The following is a 21,822-nucleotide window of genomic DNA, read 5'->3' on the forward strand; positions in this document are numbered from 1 at the left end:
AAGGGACAAGCATACTCGTCCATGGCACTTAAGGGGTTAAGCAACAGTTTCCATTCCTCTGTTCCAATATTTGTATTTCGGGTGTCCTGACAAACACCCAAATATATATATATATAATAGTGTATGCACTTTTAACATCATTACCTTATAGTATTCTCCGTTTTCAAAACAGCCACAGTTGTCCACAGTCACACATTTCTGGCCATCAAAGAAGAATCCGTCGTCGCACTCACAGCCTTCAGCACAGGTGGTTGGGCAGCTGCTTCTGTCGGAGATATGTGAGCAACTTGAGGTGCAGGTATCTGTGCAGATCTCATAGTGCCCATTGGCTGGGCAGTCCAGCGCTGAAGCGTAGGAAAGAAGGCAGCACATTTAGTATGTTTCCGTAAGTAGCATAGTGGTACAAAAGGTGCACTTACGTTGTTACTCAAAGCAGCCCTTCAAACAATGCTCACTGCATATTGTTGCACCCATGTCTCACGCTATAACATGTTGCAATCCCCATAGAGATGCCACTGTATTAATATCATCCAAGCACAGCCAGCATCTCAAACTTTCCACACAAAACATCCATATTGGTTGGCAGGTTAAGTTCTGTCCCTCAATGAGTTGCGTATCCGCAGTTCTGCTCAACTTACAGTGAAAAAGGCCTTGTCGGATCAGAGGTGTCTTTATGGGAGGGCAAAAGGGGCACTTGCTCCATGGCCCCCACCTCGGAAGGGTGGCCCCTAGAAGGATATCTGAACAAAAGAAGTCCGTTCCCATTGTTCAACAAATAAAAATGGCACATGTCCGGATATTATATGGCATGCTGCAGAGGCTCTAAACATACCTGTCTGTTGTTGACAAGTATATTCTGCTCTGAGTTCATCTCTGATCAATTCATCTTGTAATGCTTTCTGTGTTCACTGTCAAATACATAGCTTGTGGATTCACTGCGGCACAACTCCTGTAGCATTCTTGCTTTTCTGTGGGAATTATATTGATCATGAGCAGTTGAAATGTATACTGGAAAATGTGAGTGCCGCGATGGTTCAGAAGATAGCTCAGTGTGTTAAGCACTCATTGCAGATATCTGTGTTCATATGCAAGATTACAATACCAAATTCCAGCAAGGTGGACACAGCCTTTCCTATGTCAGAAGTTGATAAACCAGCATGCATTTGTGCTTCGATTTTCTAGCACAAGAGGTGCTATTATGACCAATGATCTTGGACAAATCATCTTTTATCACTGACATTCTCCTGCATTGGATCTTTCAAAGATTCACATGCTGTGAATTTTCCCTGTCGCCAGGCTAAGAATCCTCAGTAACATAGAGTAGTTTAAACTTAAACTGAAACTTTCCATCTTTTTTCTGCTCAATCATAGTCATTTTGGGTCATACTGCTCACAGCCAACAGGAACACTTCCCTTAGCTCCTCCCCTGTTGGTCATCTACTGATTTTTTTACATGCTTTAGTGAAGGGAGTCCTCAAAAATCATCTCTTCAACATTTCTTCGAATAAGATTGGAATTCTTTTCTACGAAAAAGATATATTTTTCAACATCTACTTGACAACCAGCGTTACCCCCGTGGACTGTTCCTGCCGCCAGTAATCTTCGATGAACCTTTGTCTGTGTAGTTGGGCCTACCTGATAGCAGAATCCACAAGTAAAAGCCTGTTCAAGGTCTGTGCCCGCAGTGGACTGAAGAATGTCTACTTGTAGGATCACAACATAGACTGCCTCTACTGCCTTCATCCACACCATATCATCCAGGACAGTGATATTTGCCATTCATTCTCCAACAAGACACTGAGGGATCGTCACTGTCATCTCATCGAATGGCTCGAGAATGCCACCGGGGCCTCTACCTCTGCTTCATTACAGAGTCATGAATGTTAGGGCGGGGCAGGATGGCCCAGCAAACCACATCTAGTAAGAGGTCTAGGTCGCATGAAGTCCAGACCAACAGCAAGAGGAGGCATAAAGATAACCCTGGCGACGAGCTCAGATTCTCGCACAAAGAACAGTCTTCACCAAAGGTCAAAGCCCATGGTGTGCCAACAAAAGAAGAGAGCCAAGGCATTTTCCATCGCCCGATGAAGGCAACATCATCTAAGTCCACTTCGAAGTCTAGTGGACACTCTTTTCCTTCAAAAGTTGAAAACAGGCTAGTCATCGAAAATGGTGACAGGACTCATCGCCGACATCCAAGCATCACTCCATGTCGTCTAAGCCAAAGCTATCAATGCCGTCCGCCGGCACACAGTCGACGAAGCTGTCTACGGCCTCAACTACCTCCCAACGACAGTCAACAAAGCCATCAAAGGCCATGACCACTACTACCGTGTCATCGAAGAAAACGTCAATGACCGCGATCACAAAGATCACGCCATCTACATCCATAGCTGTGATACCCTCGTCAACTGCACCATTAACGGGCAAAAGTGGCTCCACCCATACAATTGTTTCCACAGCCATCGTCACTGGCGTCTCAGACACCCACACCAACACAGTGTCTGCCTGTCCATGGACATCATTCCTAAACCTTGGAGTGGCCTTGCTGCCCGGTGGTATTGCAGTGTCAGAGCCAAGTCTATCACAATCAGATGTGGAGGGAGTAGAGGAGGAAGTCATTATGTCACAGTTGTCATCACCAGCACGCAGGACATCGCCTGCCAGAAGTTCACTGCGATGTGAGGCAAGCCTGATCAAGCTACCAGGTTTACCTCTTCTACATTCACCTCCAGCCATTGATCTAACACCATCACTGTCTCCACAAAGAGACACATCACTGGACATTTTATTTACTCTAACCACTCTGGTGGCAACCTTGCAGCAGTGGCTGCCTTCTCAAGCCCTATTTACTGGACCTAGCAGGCGACCTCGCTTCGAGGTCCCTGGACCTTCAAAGATCCCCGGAAATCCCTTGTCCCCCCAGAAGGGTTAAGCATCAGACAGTAACACAAAGGCTGTTGGATACTCGAACAGACACATATCCTGATGACAGGGTCTCCACACACACTACCCAGACTAATTAATTTGATGATTTCATCACAGCGGATGGGGTGCGAGATGACGTTCCACTCAGAAACTCGCCCCATGATGAAAAAGGGGCCTTCCATTCACTCATGTCCAGTGCGGCCACAATGTTCGGCCTTGAGCCTGAGGAACAGCGAAAAGAGCACCGCAGGAAATCTGTCATGTCTATCCCATTGGAAGACGTCTGGGAGGAGGGCCTTTCGACATAAAATACAGAGCTACAGAGAGCGCTGCCACTTGCCTTTGCACTCAACCCACATCACACTCTGTTGCCTCGGTAGCTGCCACAAAAAGGTCAGCTAATCCTTCTTTATCCTGCTCTGTCCCCCCCGAACAAAGAAGGGAAACGCCTTGGTGCCTTCGGTAAGAAGATCATTTCTACCTCAGCCATGACTATCAAGGCGACTAATGTAATGGCCATACTCACACTTTACGATTGCGAGCTGTGGCACAAGTTGGCTCCTTTACTGGAGTTCCTACCTGATGACAAAAAGCAAGAGGCCTTGGACATCTTCCTTAAAGGTGATTTGGCATCAGACCATGCCATTGCAGTCTCTGTGGGCATTGTTGACACTGGTTTTCATCAGCTAGGGAATGGAGAGGTCCTAGGCTGAAGGCCACAGATTTTCAAGCTGAAGTCCAGTCCAGGGTTGTGGATATGTCCTTTGACGGATCTGTCCTTTTTGTTTAAAGAAGTTGGATGAGGCCTTACAGTCCATAAAAACAGACATAGAAACCGCTCGTTCCTTGGTCATGATACAGCAGAAGCGCCAGTCATTTTGTTCAGGAAAAGGACGCTATGGCAGGAATTTGCGGGATAACCACAACACGCACCAGTCATCCTCCCCCTACAAAACCCTGTACTCACCAGTACAAGAAAAAGCCCCCATCCTATAGGGGCTCACAGAGAGTCTGTGCCTCCTTCCAATCTAGGGGCCAGTCCGGTAAACAAGCATGACCAGCCCAGGGCCACGTCCCCCCGCTTCAGCACCCCAGTTGGAGGACGGCTGTCGAGGTTTGTCGAAGAATGGACACACATCACAGCGGACACATGGGTGCTATTCCTCCTCCAGCAGGGCCACTTGCTGGAGTTTGTAGACTATCCACCGGACACTTCCCCCGCACGCAAACCGGAGAAGTTGCGACACCTCTTGCTTCAGGAAGTGCGCGCTCTGCAGAAGAAGGGCACAGTGGAAAAGGTTTCCAAGGACGAGCTTGGCACAGGAGTATACACCCGCTACTTCCTGGTAAGGAAACAGTCACTGCACAACAAGTCAAGGGGTTGGAGGCCAATATTAGATCTGAGGGTGCTCAACAAGTTCTGAAAATTTGTATGGTCATGCTACAGCAGGAGTTGTCCCAGCTGCAACAAGGAGATTTCTTGGCATGCCTCGAACCTCGAAGACGCCTACTTTCACATCCCTATTCGCCTCTTACACCGGCGCTACCTACGCATCGTGGTGGCAGGTGTACATTATCAGTTAGTTCAAGGCACTCCCATTCGGCTTGCAGACTGCTGCGCGGATCTTCACGAAATGCCTAGCACTAGCGGTGGCTCACCTTTGGTGGAGGGGTGTTCACGTCTACCCATATAGAGATGACTGGTTGGTAAGAGTCCCCTCCTATCAGCTGTCAGAAACCATCACTGCCACCACCATACAGTGTCTACAACTACTGGGTCTATGTCTGCAAGCAAGGAGGAACAAGGTCCCCACAGTTTTCAGGGAGGCCCAATCCCTGTAGCATTGGGCTCTTCAGCAGGGCATGTTTCTCATTCCCCTTCACCTACTGGGGATTCAGAACACTCTGACTGACTCCCTCAGCCGGGAGTTAAGCTCTTGCCACGAGTGGGAACTGCACAACAACCAGCTTCCCTTGTTTCACAGATGGGGATCCCCAGAGATCGACCTCTTTGCCACCCATGACAACAGTCACTGAAAGACCTTTGCCAGCCGCTTCCCCCATCCGGAGAGCTTGGGGAACGCCTTTGCATTTCCATGGGAAGGGAGTTTTCCTTATGCATTCCCCCAATTCCTCTGGTGCCTCGAGTACTCCACACCTTCATACTGCATTGGTGTAAACTGATATTAGTGGCCCCATTGTGGCCGATACAGTTTTGATACTTTCACCTCCTTGCTCCTTGCTCTCTCGCCAGCAACAAGCTGCACCCACACCCGTTGCTCCTGTCCAGGAATCAGAGAGCAGTAATGCACCAAAACCTGGCCTTTCTCACACTGACGGCCTGGCTCCTGTGTTCCTAGAATTCCGGGCTCTGTCCCTTTCCGAAAGATTGCCAGGACAGGGCTAGGGCTAAATGCTACAAGAGCAAGTGGAAACGTTTTCAAGTATGGTGCAAGGAGACAGCAAGGCCAGAGGATCTGTTGGCATATCTATTGTCCCTAGTTCAGTCTGGTTTAACTCCTTCTTCTATTAAGGTGCACTTAGCAGCAATCTCCAGATACAACTGCACTGCAGGGGCCCCATCCCTGTGGTCTCATCGGCTTGAGAAGGAGTTTTTGTGTGGGCTATTCTGGTCTTTCCCACCTGTCAGTTGCCCAGCTCCAGAATGGGAACTCAATGTGTTACTCGCAAGGCTCATGAAACCTCTGTTTGAACCTATGCATCAGGCATCTATTAAGCATCTTTCCCGGAAAATGGTGTTCTGCGTAACGAAAACTTCAGCCAACCAAGTCGGGGAAATCCAGGTGTTTTCCATAAAAAACACCATATTTGATGTTTCAGAAGAACATGGCTGTTCTACATACCAACCCAACATTTGTGCCAACGTTGCCCCCTGCTTTCCATCTAAATCAGCAGGTGGTTCTGCCTGTATTCTTTGGCACACCAACATCTCCAGCAGTGCAAACACTACACACACTGTATGTGGTGCCTACCCTCAAGTTCTCTGGTGCATACCAAGTCTTTCTGTGCAACAGATCAGCTCTTTGTTTCATTTGATCCTTTTGGGCCTGGGAAGACTCTCTTGATGTCCTCCATTGCAAGATGGATTGCTGCCTGCATCTAATTCTGCCATCAGCAAGCCAGCAGCATGCTTCCCAGCAGGCTCCAAGCTCACTCTACCAGAGCAGTAGCTGCAACCACTGCTTCCCTCTCCGGAAACCCACTGCCTGACATCTGCCGTGCAGCCAACGGGACATCAGTCCATACATTCACCAGGTTCTACTGTGTCGACAGACATTATGCAGAAGATTCTAGAGTCAGCCAGTTAGTTCTGCAGACCCTGTTTGCATGAGGTGGGTAAGTCTACAGTGGTGAGTTATGCTAGGGACTTGCCTCCGCCCATGGGTATTGTGATACTGCTTTGTACTCTATTCACAGCATGTTAATCTATGAAAGATCCAATGCTGGAGAAGTAATATGTTACTTACCTGTAAGTCCGTTTTTTTAGCATTGGTATCTTTCATAGATTCAGATGCTACCCTCTCTCCTACCTTGCATGGCTCATCTTTTGCCTCTTACTGCCACTCACGTGCGCTGCCAAATCTGAAGATGGAAGACAGGGGAGGAGTTAAGGGAGGTTTTCCTATTGGCTATGAGGAATATGACCCAAAATGACTCTGATAGAGCACAACAGAGACTGAAAGTTTCAGTTTAAGTTTAAACTGCTCTATGTTACATACGATTCCCAGCCTGACGACAGGGAATCTTCACAGTATGTGAATTGATACCAATGCTGGAGAACCGGACTTACAGGTAAGTAACTTATTTCTTACCGTGATGTCCTCTGTGATATGGTTTGCATTCTCGCATGCTGGGGGTATTAATTAGCCTATCACCTGATCTTTCTCTTTATGTAGGTCATTTGAGTGCAAGGGGGTCTAGATGGAAGAGAGCAGAGCAGATATTGCAGACCTCTGGAAAGATATTGTAAGGTCTGCACATTTGACAAAACAAATGTTTTCCTTTTTTGGATAGTTCAAAGATTTCTCTGCTCGTTTATAAATATTAATTTCACAAGTCTCTGCTTTGGGTGCATTTAAAGCTTTAAAATACAAAAGAGGAACACAAGTATTGCTTGTGTTTTATTTTTGTTGCTTTTGACTCTTGAGTGAATTGCCAAAATGGGACAAAGAAAAGCAAATATAGTTGTGGTATAATTGTTTTCCTGCATATGAACTAAGCTACTGAAAAGGCTGCAGAACAGAATCTTCTTATTGTTTTTCCAGTACAGTGAAGGGTGCTCACAAAGAAATAACTGATAGTAATTATAATTTACACTGGCTTACTTCTTGGTGGAGACTATTCATTTTCAAATAAGTTACGTAAATCGAGTAATGTCTCACTTAATCCTAGAAGCAGAAAAGTCAGAAGTAGGTTAAAGTTACTACTAGCAATGTCTTTGTAAATCAAATGAGTTTCTATCCAGGCTAAGTTAGAGTTACCCCTGGCAACTACTTTGTGAATCACCACCAACATTGTTAATGGTGTGACCCTCTGGCAGTCTGGCCAGGTAACACGTGTTTTCAAAGACCCTCCAAATAACAGTTTCTAACTATTCTCTGAGCAGAAACGGGATAGTGTGTAGCCCTACAGCTAGACCCACTTCCAATGGCACAACAAGGTAAGCAGTACGGGATCTCAAATGTGGAGCTAGGCACCCAAATGCATCTGTTCCACAGCTGGGTTAATTGGAGAACTGCAAACCAGAAAAGGAATGGCCTCCACTTTGGAGCATTATAATTGACTATCAGAAGCTTGATGAATGAATGACCTTCTGTCGGCCATTCTCTGCCATCTCACGTTCTCTATGCTGCTCTCTTTTCCCCTTTGTGCCCTTCAGAGCAAAGAAAAATGTTACAATGGCTTTTGTGGTCGAGAAGAAGACTGCAGGTCATCTCTGGGACAAAGACTTACTGAACATTTTGCTAGTCATTATGAGTTTGACAGTAACAGTAGGTCTGGTGGTATATGCAGAATACTGCCAGAACTAACATCTGCTGCATTCTTGATTTAGAGTCACTACCTCAGATTTCAGCATAAATTCCTCTTATGTTCACCTCCAGCCCAGAGGTGGAGTAAACATTTCAAATTAGTCCCAAAACTATTTTCAACTTTTTCTGTAGTACAAACGTGGAGCACAGGCTCTTTTATTCAATACAGTTAAACAAGTGTGTCCCTTGAGCCATTGTAGGGAGATGAAAAGATAGGCATCTCTAAGGTTCCCTCTCACCACCTTATCCATGTATTCAAGGGTCTGAATTTACCCATTTGATGATTTCAACAGTGCACAGTATTGGTGTGAATCACTGATTCACATTATCCATTTCCACGTTCACAGCACAGGTGGAAAAGGATATAAATAAAATACAATAAAATACCTTCAGACATTTCCACTGGTGGAAATAGTATGGCTGAAGTACCTACCCCCTTTGACTTGATCACTAGTCCGAATGCTACATACAGTGGGTCCATGCGACTGAGAAGTAAACTTCAGGCCTCTCTACAATTGCAGTCAATACCAGAGGTTTGCTGCATGCATCTTTGCCTAAGCCTGAGGCATTTCAGTACCAAATTAATACCTGACTGTGTAAGATTATGGAGAAAAATCATATCCTAAAACCAAGTGAATTGGAACTCAAAGCCTCTCTAAAATAGCAGAAGGGGCATGACTCCTTGATTAGATCAATTGTTGGAAATCTAGTTGTCTTGCTCACTGTTTGGATAAAATGATGGTCCTGGAAACATGCAAGATCAAAATAGGGTTTTGTATATTTTTCCACAATAGTTAAAGATTGACTTGGCAGAGCTGAAGGAAATATGAAGAACCGTATTTATTTGGAATTCAGTACATCACATTAGCAAAAAATGTATTCAATCATTGCCTTATTGATGTCGGTGGCATTTTGGGAATGAAGCATATTTAAACAGGAACTTACTTTATGTAAACCCACTAAGACAAGGCCAATAGCTAAACAAAGAAAAATGCGTACACCTGTATGATATAGAAAACTGCAGTACATTCAGTAACTGTCTTTATTGTGTATTTTAGAGTACACATCACATTCTTGCAAATGTGTAAGCCATATTCCTTCATTACTGGAAACATTGTTCAGTTTCACTGATTAGAGTCGCTGATGTTGCATTTATTTTATCAAACTCATCGGAAATGTAGGGTAAAACTGAAACTTTATTTAAAAGTTGAATTTCTCCTTTTCCCTGCATGCTGACATGGGGACCTTGAAACACTTTGTGTATTTACATACCTAGAGCTACCCAGCTTATGAGTAGGCAATACTAATATATGGCTAGCACCTACAAAGGGCATTGATGTCCAGTATAGGCTGGCCTCAGAGATTGTATAAGTATACCCACTGCCAGATGTCTTTAATGGATCCAGAGTTTGGCTTCAAAGACACCTATCACGTATTTCATTTCACATCTCATAAAAACTGCTTTATCACAAGAGGTGTTGTTGCTCTGAATAAGCTTAAAGGGAAGTTTATAGAATTTCTGACCGCAAACAAAAATGCCTGCTTTGCGATAGACATAAATGGCATACAAAAGGGAGTATGTAACTGATGTACCGCCACTTCCTCCTGGTGGAAAATATCAGCAATTCCACACTAGTCCACACTAGAACACCTGTTTCATTTACCTGAGGGAAACCTCCCATCAAAATGTGTAATCACTAAATTGATTCCTGCATCGTATTGGAAGCAACAATTTACTTCAAATTTGGACAGTTTGTAGATACAGGTAATATTCCTGTGTTTTGAATTGATGAAAATTGCCAAAAACCTGTAAGGGCACCAAAAATGGTCAACATTCAAAATCTTTAAATGTACACCCAACTTAGAAAGGATATTTATTTGCCAGTCTGTGCTTGGAGATTGATTTCCAGATAGGCCTGCTTAGTAGAGGGTTTGGTGCAGGAATGATGACTTCCTGACTGGGTCCCCAATTGATTTTCCAGATTCAGAAATTACATCTTAAAAGGTCAATTGAAAACCCCAATGAACTCCAAATTCTTCAAATTAATGAAGGTGAAATCTCAGAGGACAAAGATAAGGGAATACAATTTTAAAATAGGGATACAAGTGCTTATAAATGCATGCCTTGTGTTCCCCCATATATATTAAGTACAAAGTGAGTTGTTGTTCCTTTAAAGCCCAATCCACTTTGTACAAAAACAATATTTAAAACTGAATACACTTAGTGCCACTTTAATGTGGAATTGCCTTTGTAAAGTTCAGTACTATTTGAAATATTATTAGTGGTCTAATCCCATCTAGAGTCCTTTAAACCATAGTGTGAGTCGCGACATGCTATTGTCAGAGATTATGCATTCATACAGTCGAGGGAAACCGTAGTCATAGATCCATTCTTGGCACATCAAAATGTATGCTGATAGAATTCATTATATTTGTTAAGAAATGTGCGACTGCAAATCCGTGAATTTCATCATCTTTCAGTACACAGGCAGATTCATGTGTTATGTGGGAAGGCAAGGGGTCTTTAACATTGTACATGTTACAAGGGAACAGTACATGCTCAGCCCGATAATACAGGGAGGATGAAAACCACACACACAGATGCATTAAAGATGTGCAGGTATGCACAGAATGGAAAGATGCATGTGCCAGTCGCTTGCAAACATATCCACATAAATGTATAGATTGCAAATCAAACACTCCTGGGTACCGAAAGTCACACAGGCATCATTATCTTTTGGAGAACACTATGCATGAAGGCTCACAATAGAATCATCAGATCTTTGAGAGCATTGTGTTAAATGTATTTGACCTGGTAAATCTCCAATACATTTCTACCATACCATACTTGTCTTTATAACAGAGGAAAACAAACATTTTTAATCATGCTTACCTGATCTTGAAATGCTATTATGGATGTACTTAGTGATGGATTCTTATGTGGGCTGTTTAAAATAAGAGTGAATGTCTTTGTGGATTGATAACAGTGAGATTCAAATAGGAAGGTCATTTGGTTTCATTTTTGTGATTATTAAATGTGTTATACATATTTTTGAATGATCCCTTCGGTGAAGCTGGAGACCAACTTGATTTAATTCACACTATTATTTTAAATACATTTTGATATTTGAATACCACATCTCCTGTTCTGTGCCCAGAATTATGGGGTGGGTTTGTAATAAGGGAGAGGTCAAATTGGCATGTCACATCTGAGTGAGCCAATAATAACATGTATAGCTATGCCTACAATTATGATGTAATAACTGAAGCCACAGCTGATCAGCAGAGGTTGCCAGCCCTTTTCCTTTTCTTCAGCTCAATTAAAAGGAAATGCCCCCGTTACAGGTGTAATAACTGCTGAGACTTCTATCCCAGCTGTTTCAGCAATGAACACCTGCACGCAGCCTGTGAAATGACACACATGAGCAGTATTACAGACATTTTACAGTGGCAGAAGTGAAAGTAGCCTTAGGGCAAACACATCTTAGATAAGAGGATTTTAGCACCAGGGCAGTGTTTATCCTGGTTGTAGTGCTTTAAATATTTGTAATAGTTTTTTTGCACTAGGAACATAATGACTGTAGTGCTAGCTGCACTTACAGCAGCATCACCCTTTCTGTAAGACTGCCTATATTATTTCCTCTCCATATAGGCTAGGGCTGGAGTTCGGAATACTAAGTCCAACGACCCCGAGCAGTATGAGAAATCCATATGTCGATCCTTCAGTACTCCTGTGTTTATATGTCCATTATATAACTAATTAGTACCTAATTTGGGGAGGACACAAGAAACGGGTTGCACCAATAATGGGGTCGATTATGTCAGGCCAGAAATACCCCTGTTTCAGCTAACATGAATTGGCTCTCTGGGACAGGGGGTCCTAGGAACCTGTGAAGGCAACCCACGGAAATGGGCATGCCATGTTAACCTGTGAAGCAAAATCACATTCCATCTAGGCATATGGGACAGCCAACGTTTTGAGGGAAGCTGTCACGTTAATCACCAACATGAGGAAGTACCAGGAAGCAGAGGATTGTTCGAACACATTTTTAAAGAGGAGGGCGCTCGTGTGAAGTGACATGGGTTTACAACACATCCCATTCATCTGCGCAGTGTGATCAGCCAAAATCACACCACCCACACATGCCCGCACAGCTGTAGCTGGTCTATCTAGTTAGGCTGCTGGCTTCTGCAACACTAATGCTCAGTGTATAACCTGATGAAGTGCAGAATTAACTGATAAATCCAATCTTATAACTGTAGCAAAAGTGGCTAAACTCAACATTTCCCAACTCTATCGAATTGGGTAGGAAACACTTTCGAAAATGTCACTGCGACTTTTGTAAACACAAATTACACATTTGAAGGTCTTTTTAAATACCACGTACTGTAAACAAATGTATATATGTCATACTATCTTTTCTCTGCTAATTTGGAGGATACCTTAACGTGTTCTTTCTTCTAGGGTAAGTATACTCACGACAGAACGAGTGACTCCTCCACGCTTTCATGGTGATTCCTGCGGCCTGGCATTCACTCACATAGGCCTGGATGCTTTGGCAGAGTATCTGTCTGTCACCGTTCCCTGCACATAGGTCATAGATGCAGTTGTCAAAGTATGCTGCGGGGTTGATCTGGGAGTAGCAAGCCTTGAAGGGCCCGTCATCTGCATTGAAGATACCACACTGATCTTCCTTTTGGTAGTCTTTCTTTTTGTCATCATCACAGGGCGGACAAGGTGCTCCAGAGCCACCACATCCTTCTCCACAGTCGACTCCCGCCACTGGAATCTTCCAGGCAGTGCCAAAGTCGGCAGCATTGTTGGCTTGCTTCATGTTGGGCATGAGGAAGTCATCGGTCTTGTTTCCATTGTAGTTCCCACACAGGCCACACATTTCACCCTTGTAGGATGCTGGAACAATGACTCCAGCATGGTACACCAGGTCATAATTCACTTGGAGGCCAAAGTCTGTCTTAATAAGAAAGTTAATCCCGTATTGAAGCACCCTGACTTTTCCATGTTCCAACTTCAATGGAATATTATGGTACACGCCATTCACCTGAAAAAGAAATATACGCCAATCTGATAAAACAACACCATCAAAGTCACGGTAAGCAAGCTTTAGCGTTCATTTTTTCCAGAAGCGTGTAGGTTGCACTGTCCATCCCCACCACCCAATTACCCACCAACCATGAATGCTCTTTATAAGCATGAAGGGAGGTGGCCTGTCTGTGAGTAAAATTGGAGGAGTAGCATTACTCCTAACCACCCCGGGGAGTAAGACTAGAAATGAGACTCAGTAAATTATGTCTCTAAGCTTAGCTGCCCATCACTGACCACTTTTAAAGAACAGCTCTAGTCTGTACGTGCTTGCTCACCCTGACAAAAAGTCCAGTGTGCCATATAGAATAGTCTACATATGAGCATGTGGTCCCAGTGCCTTACCTTGATAAACTACAGGACACAGAGACAGAACAAAGAGAGCTGTAGTTAAGTATTTGAGATGGGGGAAGAGGAGAAAGTGGGGAAGCACAGCAAGGAACCACCTTGATGTACAACATGTCCTAGTCACCTCCTACTCGGGCAATCACATGAAAATACTTCATAGCAACTACTATTACTAACTTTGCCTCAAAATGTATTCAAGATGTGTACTGACTGAGGTGTGTATTCTTTATAGTGCCTCCCTCGGAAGGCAAAGTTCTCCTGGCCAGGCTGAGTATCTGATGGTACTTAAGTTCACACGCCTCGGTCTACCTGGGTATTACTCTACCCTACATATAGTAGAATGTGGGGGGTAAACAAGCTCAATTAGTTGATTACTAAACGTGAAGTGCCCTTTTGAGTCTTACCTTGACCAGCCCTTTTTTGCCTTTCTCCAGAATTAAAGTGTATCCATACACATCCACTGCCACCAGCTTCGTGACAGAAACTTTACCATGTCCCCACTTCTCGTTCTGCACACTGACGGCAAAGGGTTTCAGAGTGATTGAGTCATCAGTGCAGGTTTTGGCCAGGGTGTATGTGCAGGTACCTTGAAAGTCAAAAGTGACTCCATCAAATGAACGATAGTGTGGGTCACCAGATGCCGAACACATGGCATTGCCGACCGGTGAGCAAGTCTGCACGCCATCCACCACCTTGCACTCCTCATTGTGGCCACAGGAGAAGTTTGTGCACGCCACAATCCCCCCAGGGTTGCAGGTACATTGTTGGCTGCATTGATCATTGGGAAGGAAAGTATCTCCTGCTTTGTAGTAAACACCATTGAAGGAACAGCCACAATCTGAGATCTGAACGCATTGATCAACATTGAGAACATAGCCCTCGTCACAGGCGCATCCTTCTTTGCAAGTAGTGGTGCATCCGGCTGGAGGGGACAAGCCATTGCAGGTGATGGCGCAGTCACTAGTGCACACGTCGTAGTGGCTGTTTCCAGGGCAGACAGGACCTGAAAGAATTAATACAAACATGATTATTGCAAAGGAATTCATTAAAGACATTTTCTGCACGGACTGAGAATACATAACTAGTTTGTTTTACTGCAGGTTAGCACAGTCCTTCTTTAATATGCACAATTCTGTGGCCTGGATTCTGTTTTACAGTGAAATAAATCTGTTCATTTGTGTCCTACATTCTTTTTTTAATGTGACGTAAATAATGAATGTTACACATTGTTGTATCATAATTTATGTTTTGCTATTACTTACTACTGTTTACCTATCATTGTAAGTGGTGCGGTATAGTCTGGATCAAAGTACTTACCTTCATCTTTGGGAGCTAAAAAAGGTTATGGGCTTTTACAAAATGACCTTTGATTTTAAAATAGGTTTTATGAATTGAAAAGAATGAATATATATTTCCCAGTCTCCCCTTCCCTTTCCCACCCTCACCCACACACGTAAATACCCTTTTTGCACCCTGCTCCGATGCATCTATAACCAACAAAACCTTACCCAGACTCCACCTCCAAAACAAACACGTAACCTCATGCTCATCAATGCTCACTCTGCAGTACTAGACGCAGCTGACACCGCTGACCTCATCACCAGAAAACTTGTGGAGGAATTGCTAATATCAGCAACACCTCGTAGAGATACTCCCTCCAATAGCACGCCACACTTGCATCCATGGAACTCCTTGCTTGCCATTTCCACACACACATACTCAACCAGTTACCTTCCATCTGTTCATTTGACCACCCCAAATTAACAAGGTAATTCTCGATGACACCATGCACCTCATCACAACAGCATCCATTGACAACAAAGCTTGGGAGCCACGCCACCAGGAATACCAGAGAGACTCTATGTAAACTGCAGGACACCATTGACATCAAGTGACTTGCTACAGTACTAACCGACAACAAAGACAACACACTTGACATGGTATTCACCACCTCTGCAGCTATTTTATGTCTTCCCTCACCTTTGGACGGCACAGTCCATTGAGTCAACTATCTTTCTCCACCACAAACTTCTCTTCCAAGGCCAAGCCAAAGCAACCAGGTCACCCCATCATTCTTTCAAGTACTTTCCCATGGATGCACAAGAAGGAAAACTATCAACTTGGCTTCGACGTCCGACCCCTCTGAGAATGTCTCAGTGAACTCAACCACACCCAAGTTCTGACCACCAGCAGCCATGTACCACTAAAACATCAACTCATCAAACGTAACCCCTACACATCCTAATACATCCAAGACCCATTGACAGCAAACACACCACACAGACAACAAAAGCACTCATGAAAATTCCTCCAGCCAGCAGAAATCATCTCCCTTGGAGCCCTTTGTTCAACACACAGGGCACTTGTTGCCAAAGCCTAAACACATTACGACAAAGAAACCACCATGGAACCATACAACAAGAGCAGTGCAAACTACCAAGCTTAGGAGCACTGGGAGAAAAAAAAACGGGCATACTCTGCAATACCACAAAACACTAGTAAGTACAACGCCATCAACAGCTTCTCCACAGACCAGAAGGAGAAAGTGAGACAACACAATGACAGCTCCAAACACACCATAATATTCCACCCATATAAATAGACAATGAATCAAGATGGACCAGGAGCTTACTCTAGAAAACCTGAGAAACACACTTGCAGCCCTCAAACCTACCACCTGAAAGATGAAATCCTTCTCTCCTGCATTGTGACGGTCACCACAGGTGAGGCACTCACCCCATTTATCAAATCAACACAAGGTATCTTCAAAGATGCACTGATAATGGAACGTTCATTACACTACCCTGCTGAAGAAACCCACATCCAGCCTATATGACTCCGCTATCGACCCTTCCCCACCAAAGTGATTGAGAGACGTTTGCCGACCAGTTGCATTAAAAGAGATCACTAAGCGCAATCTCCTAAAGGAATACCATTCCTGTGTTCATCTATGATACAGCACAGACACTGCCATATCCAGGTTATTGATGATGCTTTTCTTATCCTAGACAAAGGGGACTTGTGCTTGCTCATCCTTTTCTACTTCTTTGCTGCCTACTTTGTCATTGACCTTGAGGCCCTTTTCATCATAGTTGCCACATGCATAGGCTTTGACGGAACAGACTTGAAGTGGTTTGCTTCGTCCTTCTCCAATAGAGACCAAGGCATCTAGATGGACCCACACAGAGGCCAGCACAGCACAGCCGAGCAACCTGCAGAGTTACACAAGTCTACATCCTGTCCCCTGCCAACTTCAGTCTCTACACAGAAACGAGGGGGAACTCCCCTCCAACATTAAGATACACAAATACAAATAATGACATCCATTGACTCTATGTCAATTAGCCAAGCCTGGATTTGAAGCATCTAACTGAAACTGAACCCAACGAAGACAAAATTAATCTCCTCAAAGACCCCAGCAAGCATGTACAACTTTAGAATGTGCACACTGGCATGATGCTGAACCAGTGTAAAATCTCTAGGCTTTACCATCATCTGTGAACTCTCATTCAAAATACACATTGTTAAGGATATCGTAGAAGCATTGTACCAGCTTCTGCGTCTCCCTGAAGTTAAGCTTTTCTTCCCAACCCCTTTCAGGACAGTTGTCCAAGCCCTAGTCATTTCCCATCTGGACAGTGGCAACACCCTATTTGCAGGAGTCCCAGATGTCACCTTGGCCCCTCGGAAAGGCATCTAACATGCTGCAGGTTTCCTCATCACATATATTAGAAAACTATCACATCACCTATCATGTCCAAGAAGCATTACCAGTTACTGCTTCAAGCAGATATCATGGTCAGGGCAGACTGCTGCACCTACAAAGCAGTCACAACCATAAAGCCACTCTACCCTCATGAGTAACTCACTATCTCCTGTTGCCAGTACACCAATAGAAGCCACAACATGGCCAGGTTGGAGACTGCATCTGAAACAAGTTGCCAATGCAGATAAGGGTGGCCCCCTCCATCCTACACTTCAGGAAGGAGCTGAAGGCTCAAATCTTCGAAATATCTCTTACCACTCATTCATTGCTCCACTCAACCCAAATTCACCTCCTCTGCATCTCAAATCAACACTGCTCCACTCTTGCATCACAGCTCCTCTGCTACCCATGCACTCTTACTTGTAATCCCTTGGGTCCTGCGTGTTTCTCCAATGTAAATTGCTCTGTTGCTCTGTTAACTTTATAAATCCTATATATCACATAAGTATATATTAAGACGAAATGGATTTTTCTAATAGCACTCAGTCACCTTGGCAATGGAACAGTGTAGGGAAGAAGATGCAGCCTGAGGGAATAGGGAATACTATTTAGAGATAGAGACAGAGTAGGTTTGAGCAGGGGTAACTGTATACTCTGACTGAATGTCTGCCCTTCCAGTTATTGAGATATATCTAGCAGCAAGTGGCAAGGAGGCCCATTCGTGCAATCACTGATTTTGCTACATTCCCAAAATTAATAAGAAATAATCCAAGGATCTAAACGAGGGAAGTTGGAAAGTGTGGGTTGTGCAACACTTCATAGACAATATTATTTTCTTATCTGCCTCATACTAGTAGAAGAACGGGCAACAATTACTGCTGTTCTGCTTGAAAATGAGAAATGATTTGGCATGGTACAAAGGTAACCAAAATATGTCTGAGGGCGTAATAGAAGATCAGGGGAACAACGGCTTATGATCAGGTTGTTTTCGGTAGGCGCTGGGAACAGAAATATATTTGGGATTTACGTAACTGTCAAATTAGCAGAAAAGTAGGTTAAGAAATCTCCAAGGAATGTTTCTTGATATGGTATTGTGTTGATTTGCTGACAAGCTTTTTTTTGGAAGTAATCTCTGATGCCAAAATTACTTCTAAAGAACACACTGAAATATATAAAGGAGAGGGGGTAAATGAATAAAAGGGATGAGGAGGGGATTGGGGGAGGGGACATAGCATAGGGGAAAGGGTGTTTGGGGGTACAACCCCCAAATTGAAAAAGAAATCGATTATTTTTTTACAAAGCAATTTCGGCATCAGAAATTACTTTTAAAAAAAAGAAAAGCTTGTCGGCAAACAGACATGGAACCCTTCAAAATGGTAATCAATTCACAAAGTGACAATTATTGGACCCAACTTTAGAAAGTAGGTGATCCGAATACAAAGTTAAGCTTGTGATGCTGAGACATAATTTGAATCCCTCACTTCCCATGCCAGTGGGACTATAATCCATCCAAAATCAATTCTCCATACAAAAATATATTTGGTGAAGCTCACATGCATGCATAGGTGAATCCTGTACTAAAATTAATGTTTAAATCCAGATAGTTATTTCCCTCTCACTAACCTGTCATTACATCGTCAGTTGCTACAGCAGGTACTGATTGCTGAACCCCAATTTAACAACCTTACTAGGCTGGTTTCTGACCTGCTACAGGCACTGAGAACCAGACAAAGGGGATGGTGGCACCTTGGCCCTCCAAGATGTCATGGAGCTATTGGACACAGTGATCCATGATTCCATTTTCAAAGGGACATCCCAGGGGCATGCAGCTCTCCTAAGGCTACATTCACATGTTCAATCAGGGTGCATATGCAGTCTTCTCCATGTCCCCCAAAGGTGGAAAAGGACACAGATGGGAGTCTGCAGAAGTATGGCTGCTCGCACATCTAGGAAAACATGATTGAACCCTCCCATGCAGTGCAAGGGAAGTGAAATCGGGGAAAACACAATTCCTAGCAGCACAGGACGCCAACACTCAGGACTCTCTAGATGACATGTTTCCTGATTCTAGAGTGACGACTCAAGTGATTGAGCCTTAAGCCCACAAAGACTTCAACAATCAAGCCAAAGAAGAACACAGGCATTTAGGTAGCAAATAGCACCTGGAATCAGTGGGAAAGTGAGTGGAAACACCCAGAAATTAATAGGTCCCACAAAACATAACTCAATGTGATAGGACAGTTGTAACAAACAAAGGTTCCAACCAACTGAGGGAGACAGGATGGCGTTCCTTGGAGAGGATGTGTTATCAGAGGGAGCATGGCGGAGAGCAAAGCAGATGGGGTATCCAGATAGAACAGCCTCTGCGACAGATTAGACAGGAGACATTGATGTAAAGGTCCTGCTAGGGCTACATGCCAGAGACTGGGAAGGGGCAGAGAACAGTGAGAAGAAACAGTACAGTGATTAACTTTATGGGAATTAAAGCCCATATCCTGATGGTACTGTGGTGGTATTGAGGCGACTGGAACTTGGAGAGAGAGAAGCATTACCACACTATAGGGGCAGGCACTTGGAAGGTGCTGAATGTCTTGTGAGCCAGAGTTTAGTGTGTAGTTGGCTCAATCCCAGTTTGGAAACCCTTGGCTGTAGGATAGGAATAACTGCTGCCTAAAAATCTCCCAGGCAGATGGTCAGAAATGTCTGTGCAAACCTGTTGATGGTTTCCTCAGTATAAGGGGCTGGGATCAGCAGGTTTGCAGCAGGAGTAGTGTTTTGTGACCATGGCCACAGAACTCAGGAGTGCAACTCATCTTCAGGAGCACACTATCAAGACACAGAAATACATTTGCTTGGCCCTTTAAATACTTCAGGACTTTGACCGGACTGAAGGTTGCTTCCAAGGTGTGACACGCATGCTAGCTAACTCCTTGATTAGACTAGGGGACTGGATTTTGGGACTCAGACACAAGGTCCTCTGGAATAGATAAGTATTACATACTCCCCGACTTTGGCACTGTTACCGTCTTGCCTCCCATTTTATGTTTAGCTTGTGGACACCCTATATCCTGCATGAGTTTCTCTCCATTGATCCCTGAACTTAGGTCGCAAGAGTGAAGCTCAGCCAAGGGATATAATTTAGGAATATAACCAGGAAAAGTCCATCCAGGCTTAGAGTAACACACAGGTGGGGGGCTAACAGCACTGTTCTGCTCAGAATCCTCACAGCTAATATTCCTCATGTGATGCCAGATAGGCCAGTCTTTGTTTGTCTGGATCTCCTCAACAGTGTACCGACCCCTGAATAAAGTGGGTTAGGTGTTCAGTCCCTCCTTCTTCATAATGACACATAACAATTAGAACAGTGATTTTATGGTGATTGAATGACTTACAAGTCTTGTAGGTTTTCAGAGATGGGATGTATATATATTTGGTATGAATAAATCATACATTGCTAACTGTAGTTTACAGCTGACAAAGTAGATGAAAAAGAGGTGGAATAGCATGTCCCTACATTAAAATATGACAGAGCAGCAATGCATACGAATATGTCAGACTCAAAAAGAAGTGTTTGCTTATTTATGTGGGCATTTGCAAAGTGAAACAATGCAATTATCTGCTGCCCGAAAGTGCTTTGGAGGTGGGGTGCTAAAAGGAGAGTGATTAATGACACCAATCTGTTCAGGAAGACCGTTTTTCATATGGTGCAGTCATGCAATGGTAGAGGATGTGTGCTGTTTCTGAGCTTATTAATGGTATGCTCCAGTAGGGCCTGGTGTGTTGAGGGCTGACTGGAAGGCAGAAAGGTGCTGCTTTCAGCATCTGATCAGCTATATCAATATGTGGATGCTCAATATTGATCAATGGCAATAACTCATACACTTTGATAGGTTGGTTCTTGGTTCAACAATCATATGTATTTTTAAACTGTTGTTGATATTTACGAGGCCTGAAGCTTATTTCACCACAATGGGAAAGATGAAGGAACATGTGTGTTACTTGTACAATAGGGATTGGTTGTTTAGTTTTGATTTCACTTGGTCCAATTCGACCATGTGTGAACTTTATTTGCTTAAGGTGGACAACATTCGTTTAACAGTTCACAAGCAAACGACTTTACTTATAAATTGGGGCGTCAATAAAGACGACAGTAATAGAACGTGGTCATTGGGATTTGTAGGACAAAAGTGACAGTGATAAGCCAGAGGGGGCAGAGAGGAGGCTGCCTACTGTCTCAAGACTTCTTCTTCTCTGCTAGGCTGAGGAGTGTGCAAGTGGGTCATTGGGAACATATAAAAAATGTGTGCTAGTGGAAGTGTGCTGAGAGGCATCTGTATTCTAGTGCACAGCAGGGGAGTTGCTAGGTCTGGAAAAGACCCGGGGCTAAGCTGCTGTCGGAACTGTTGGGACTGGGGGCTAGCTGGTCTTTTGGCTGTAGCTCCTGAGATTCTATCCGGGGCAACAACCAAAAGATCAGGGGCTATAGCCCCCTTAGCCCCCCCCTAGCAACGCCCCTGGTGCACAGTAACGTTCCTTGGCAAACAATGTCTCTGACCCATCATGGCCACCAAGCAAGGTATTTTATCAATCTTCTGTTTCCCTCACACAATACCAGGCTTCTGTCATGGTGCCACATCCTTAATTAGTTCTGTGATTTCCTGACATGGTGTGGGGCAACCTTGTATTCT

General features: G+C 44.0%; 1 protein-coding gene across 1 annotated transcript in view; it reads right to left on the reverse strand.

Annotated features, from left to right (window-relative positions):
- The window catches only part of LOC138451205 (IgGFc-binding protein-like), a 320,112-nt gene that overhangs the window by 129,356 nt on the left and 168,934 nt on the right, over positions 1 to 21,822 (reverse strand). Inside the window, exons 8-10 of the mRNA XM_069604892.1 lie at positions 13,833 to 14,431; positions 12,460 to 13,039; positions 145 to 344 (exon numbers count right to left, since the gene is read on the reverse strand). Of these exons, the coding sequence (XP_069460993.1) occupies positions 145 to 344; positions 12,460 to 13,039; positions 13,833 to 14,431 (1,379 nt within the window). The remainder of the gene's footprint in view (positions 1 to 144; positions 345 to 12,459; positions 13,040 to 13,832; positions 14,432 to 21,822) is intronic.

Source organism: Ambystoma mexicanum, chromosome 1p (assembly GCF_040938575.1).
Source record: "Ambystoma mexicanum isolate Mex_15411 chromosome 1p, UKY_AmexF1_1, whole genome shotgun sequence".
Lineage (NCBI taxonomy): Eukaryota > Metazoa > Chordata > Amphibia > Caudata > Ambystomatidae > Ambystoma > Ambystoma mexicanum.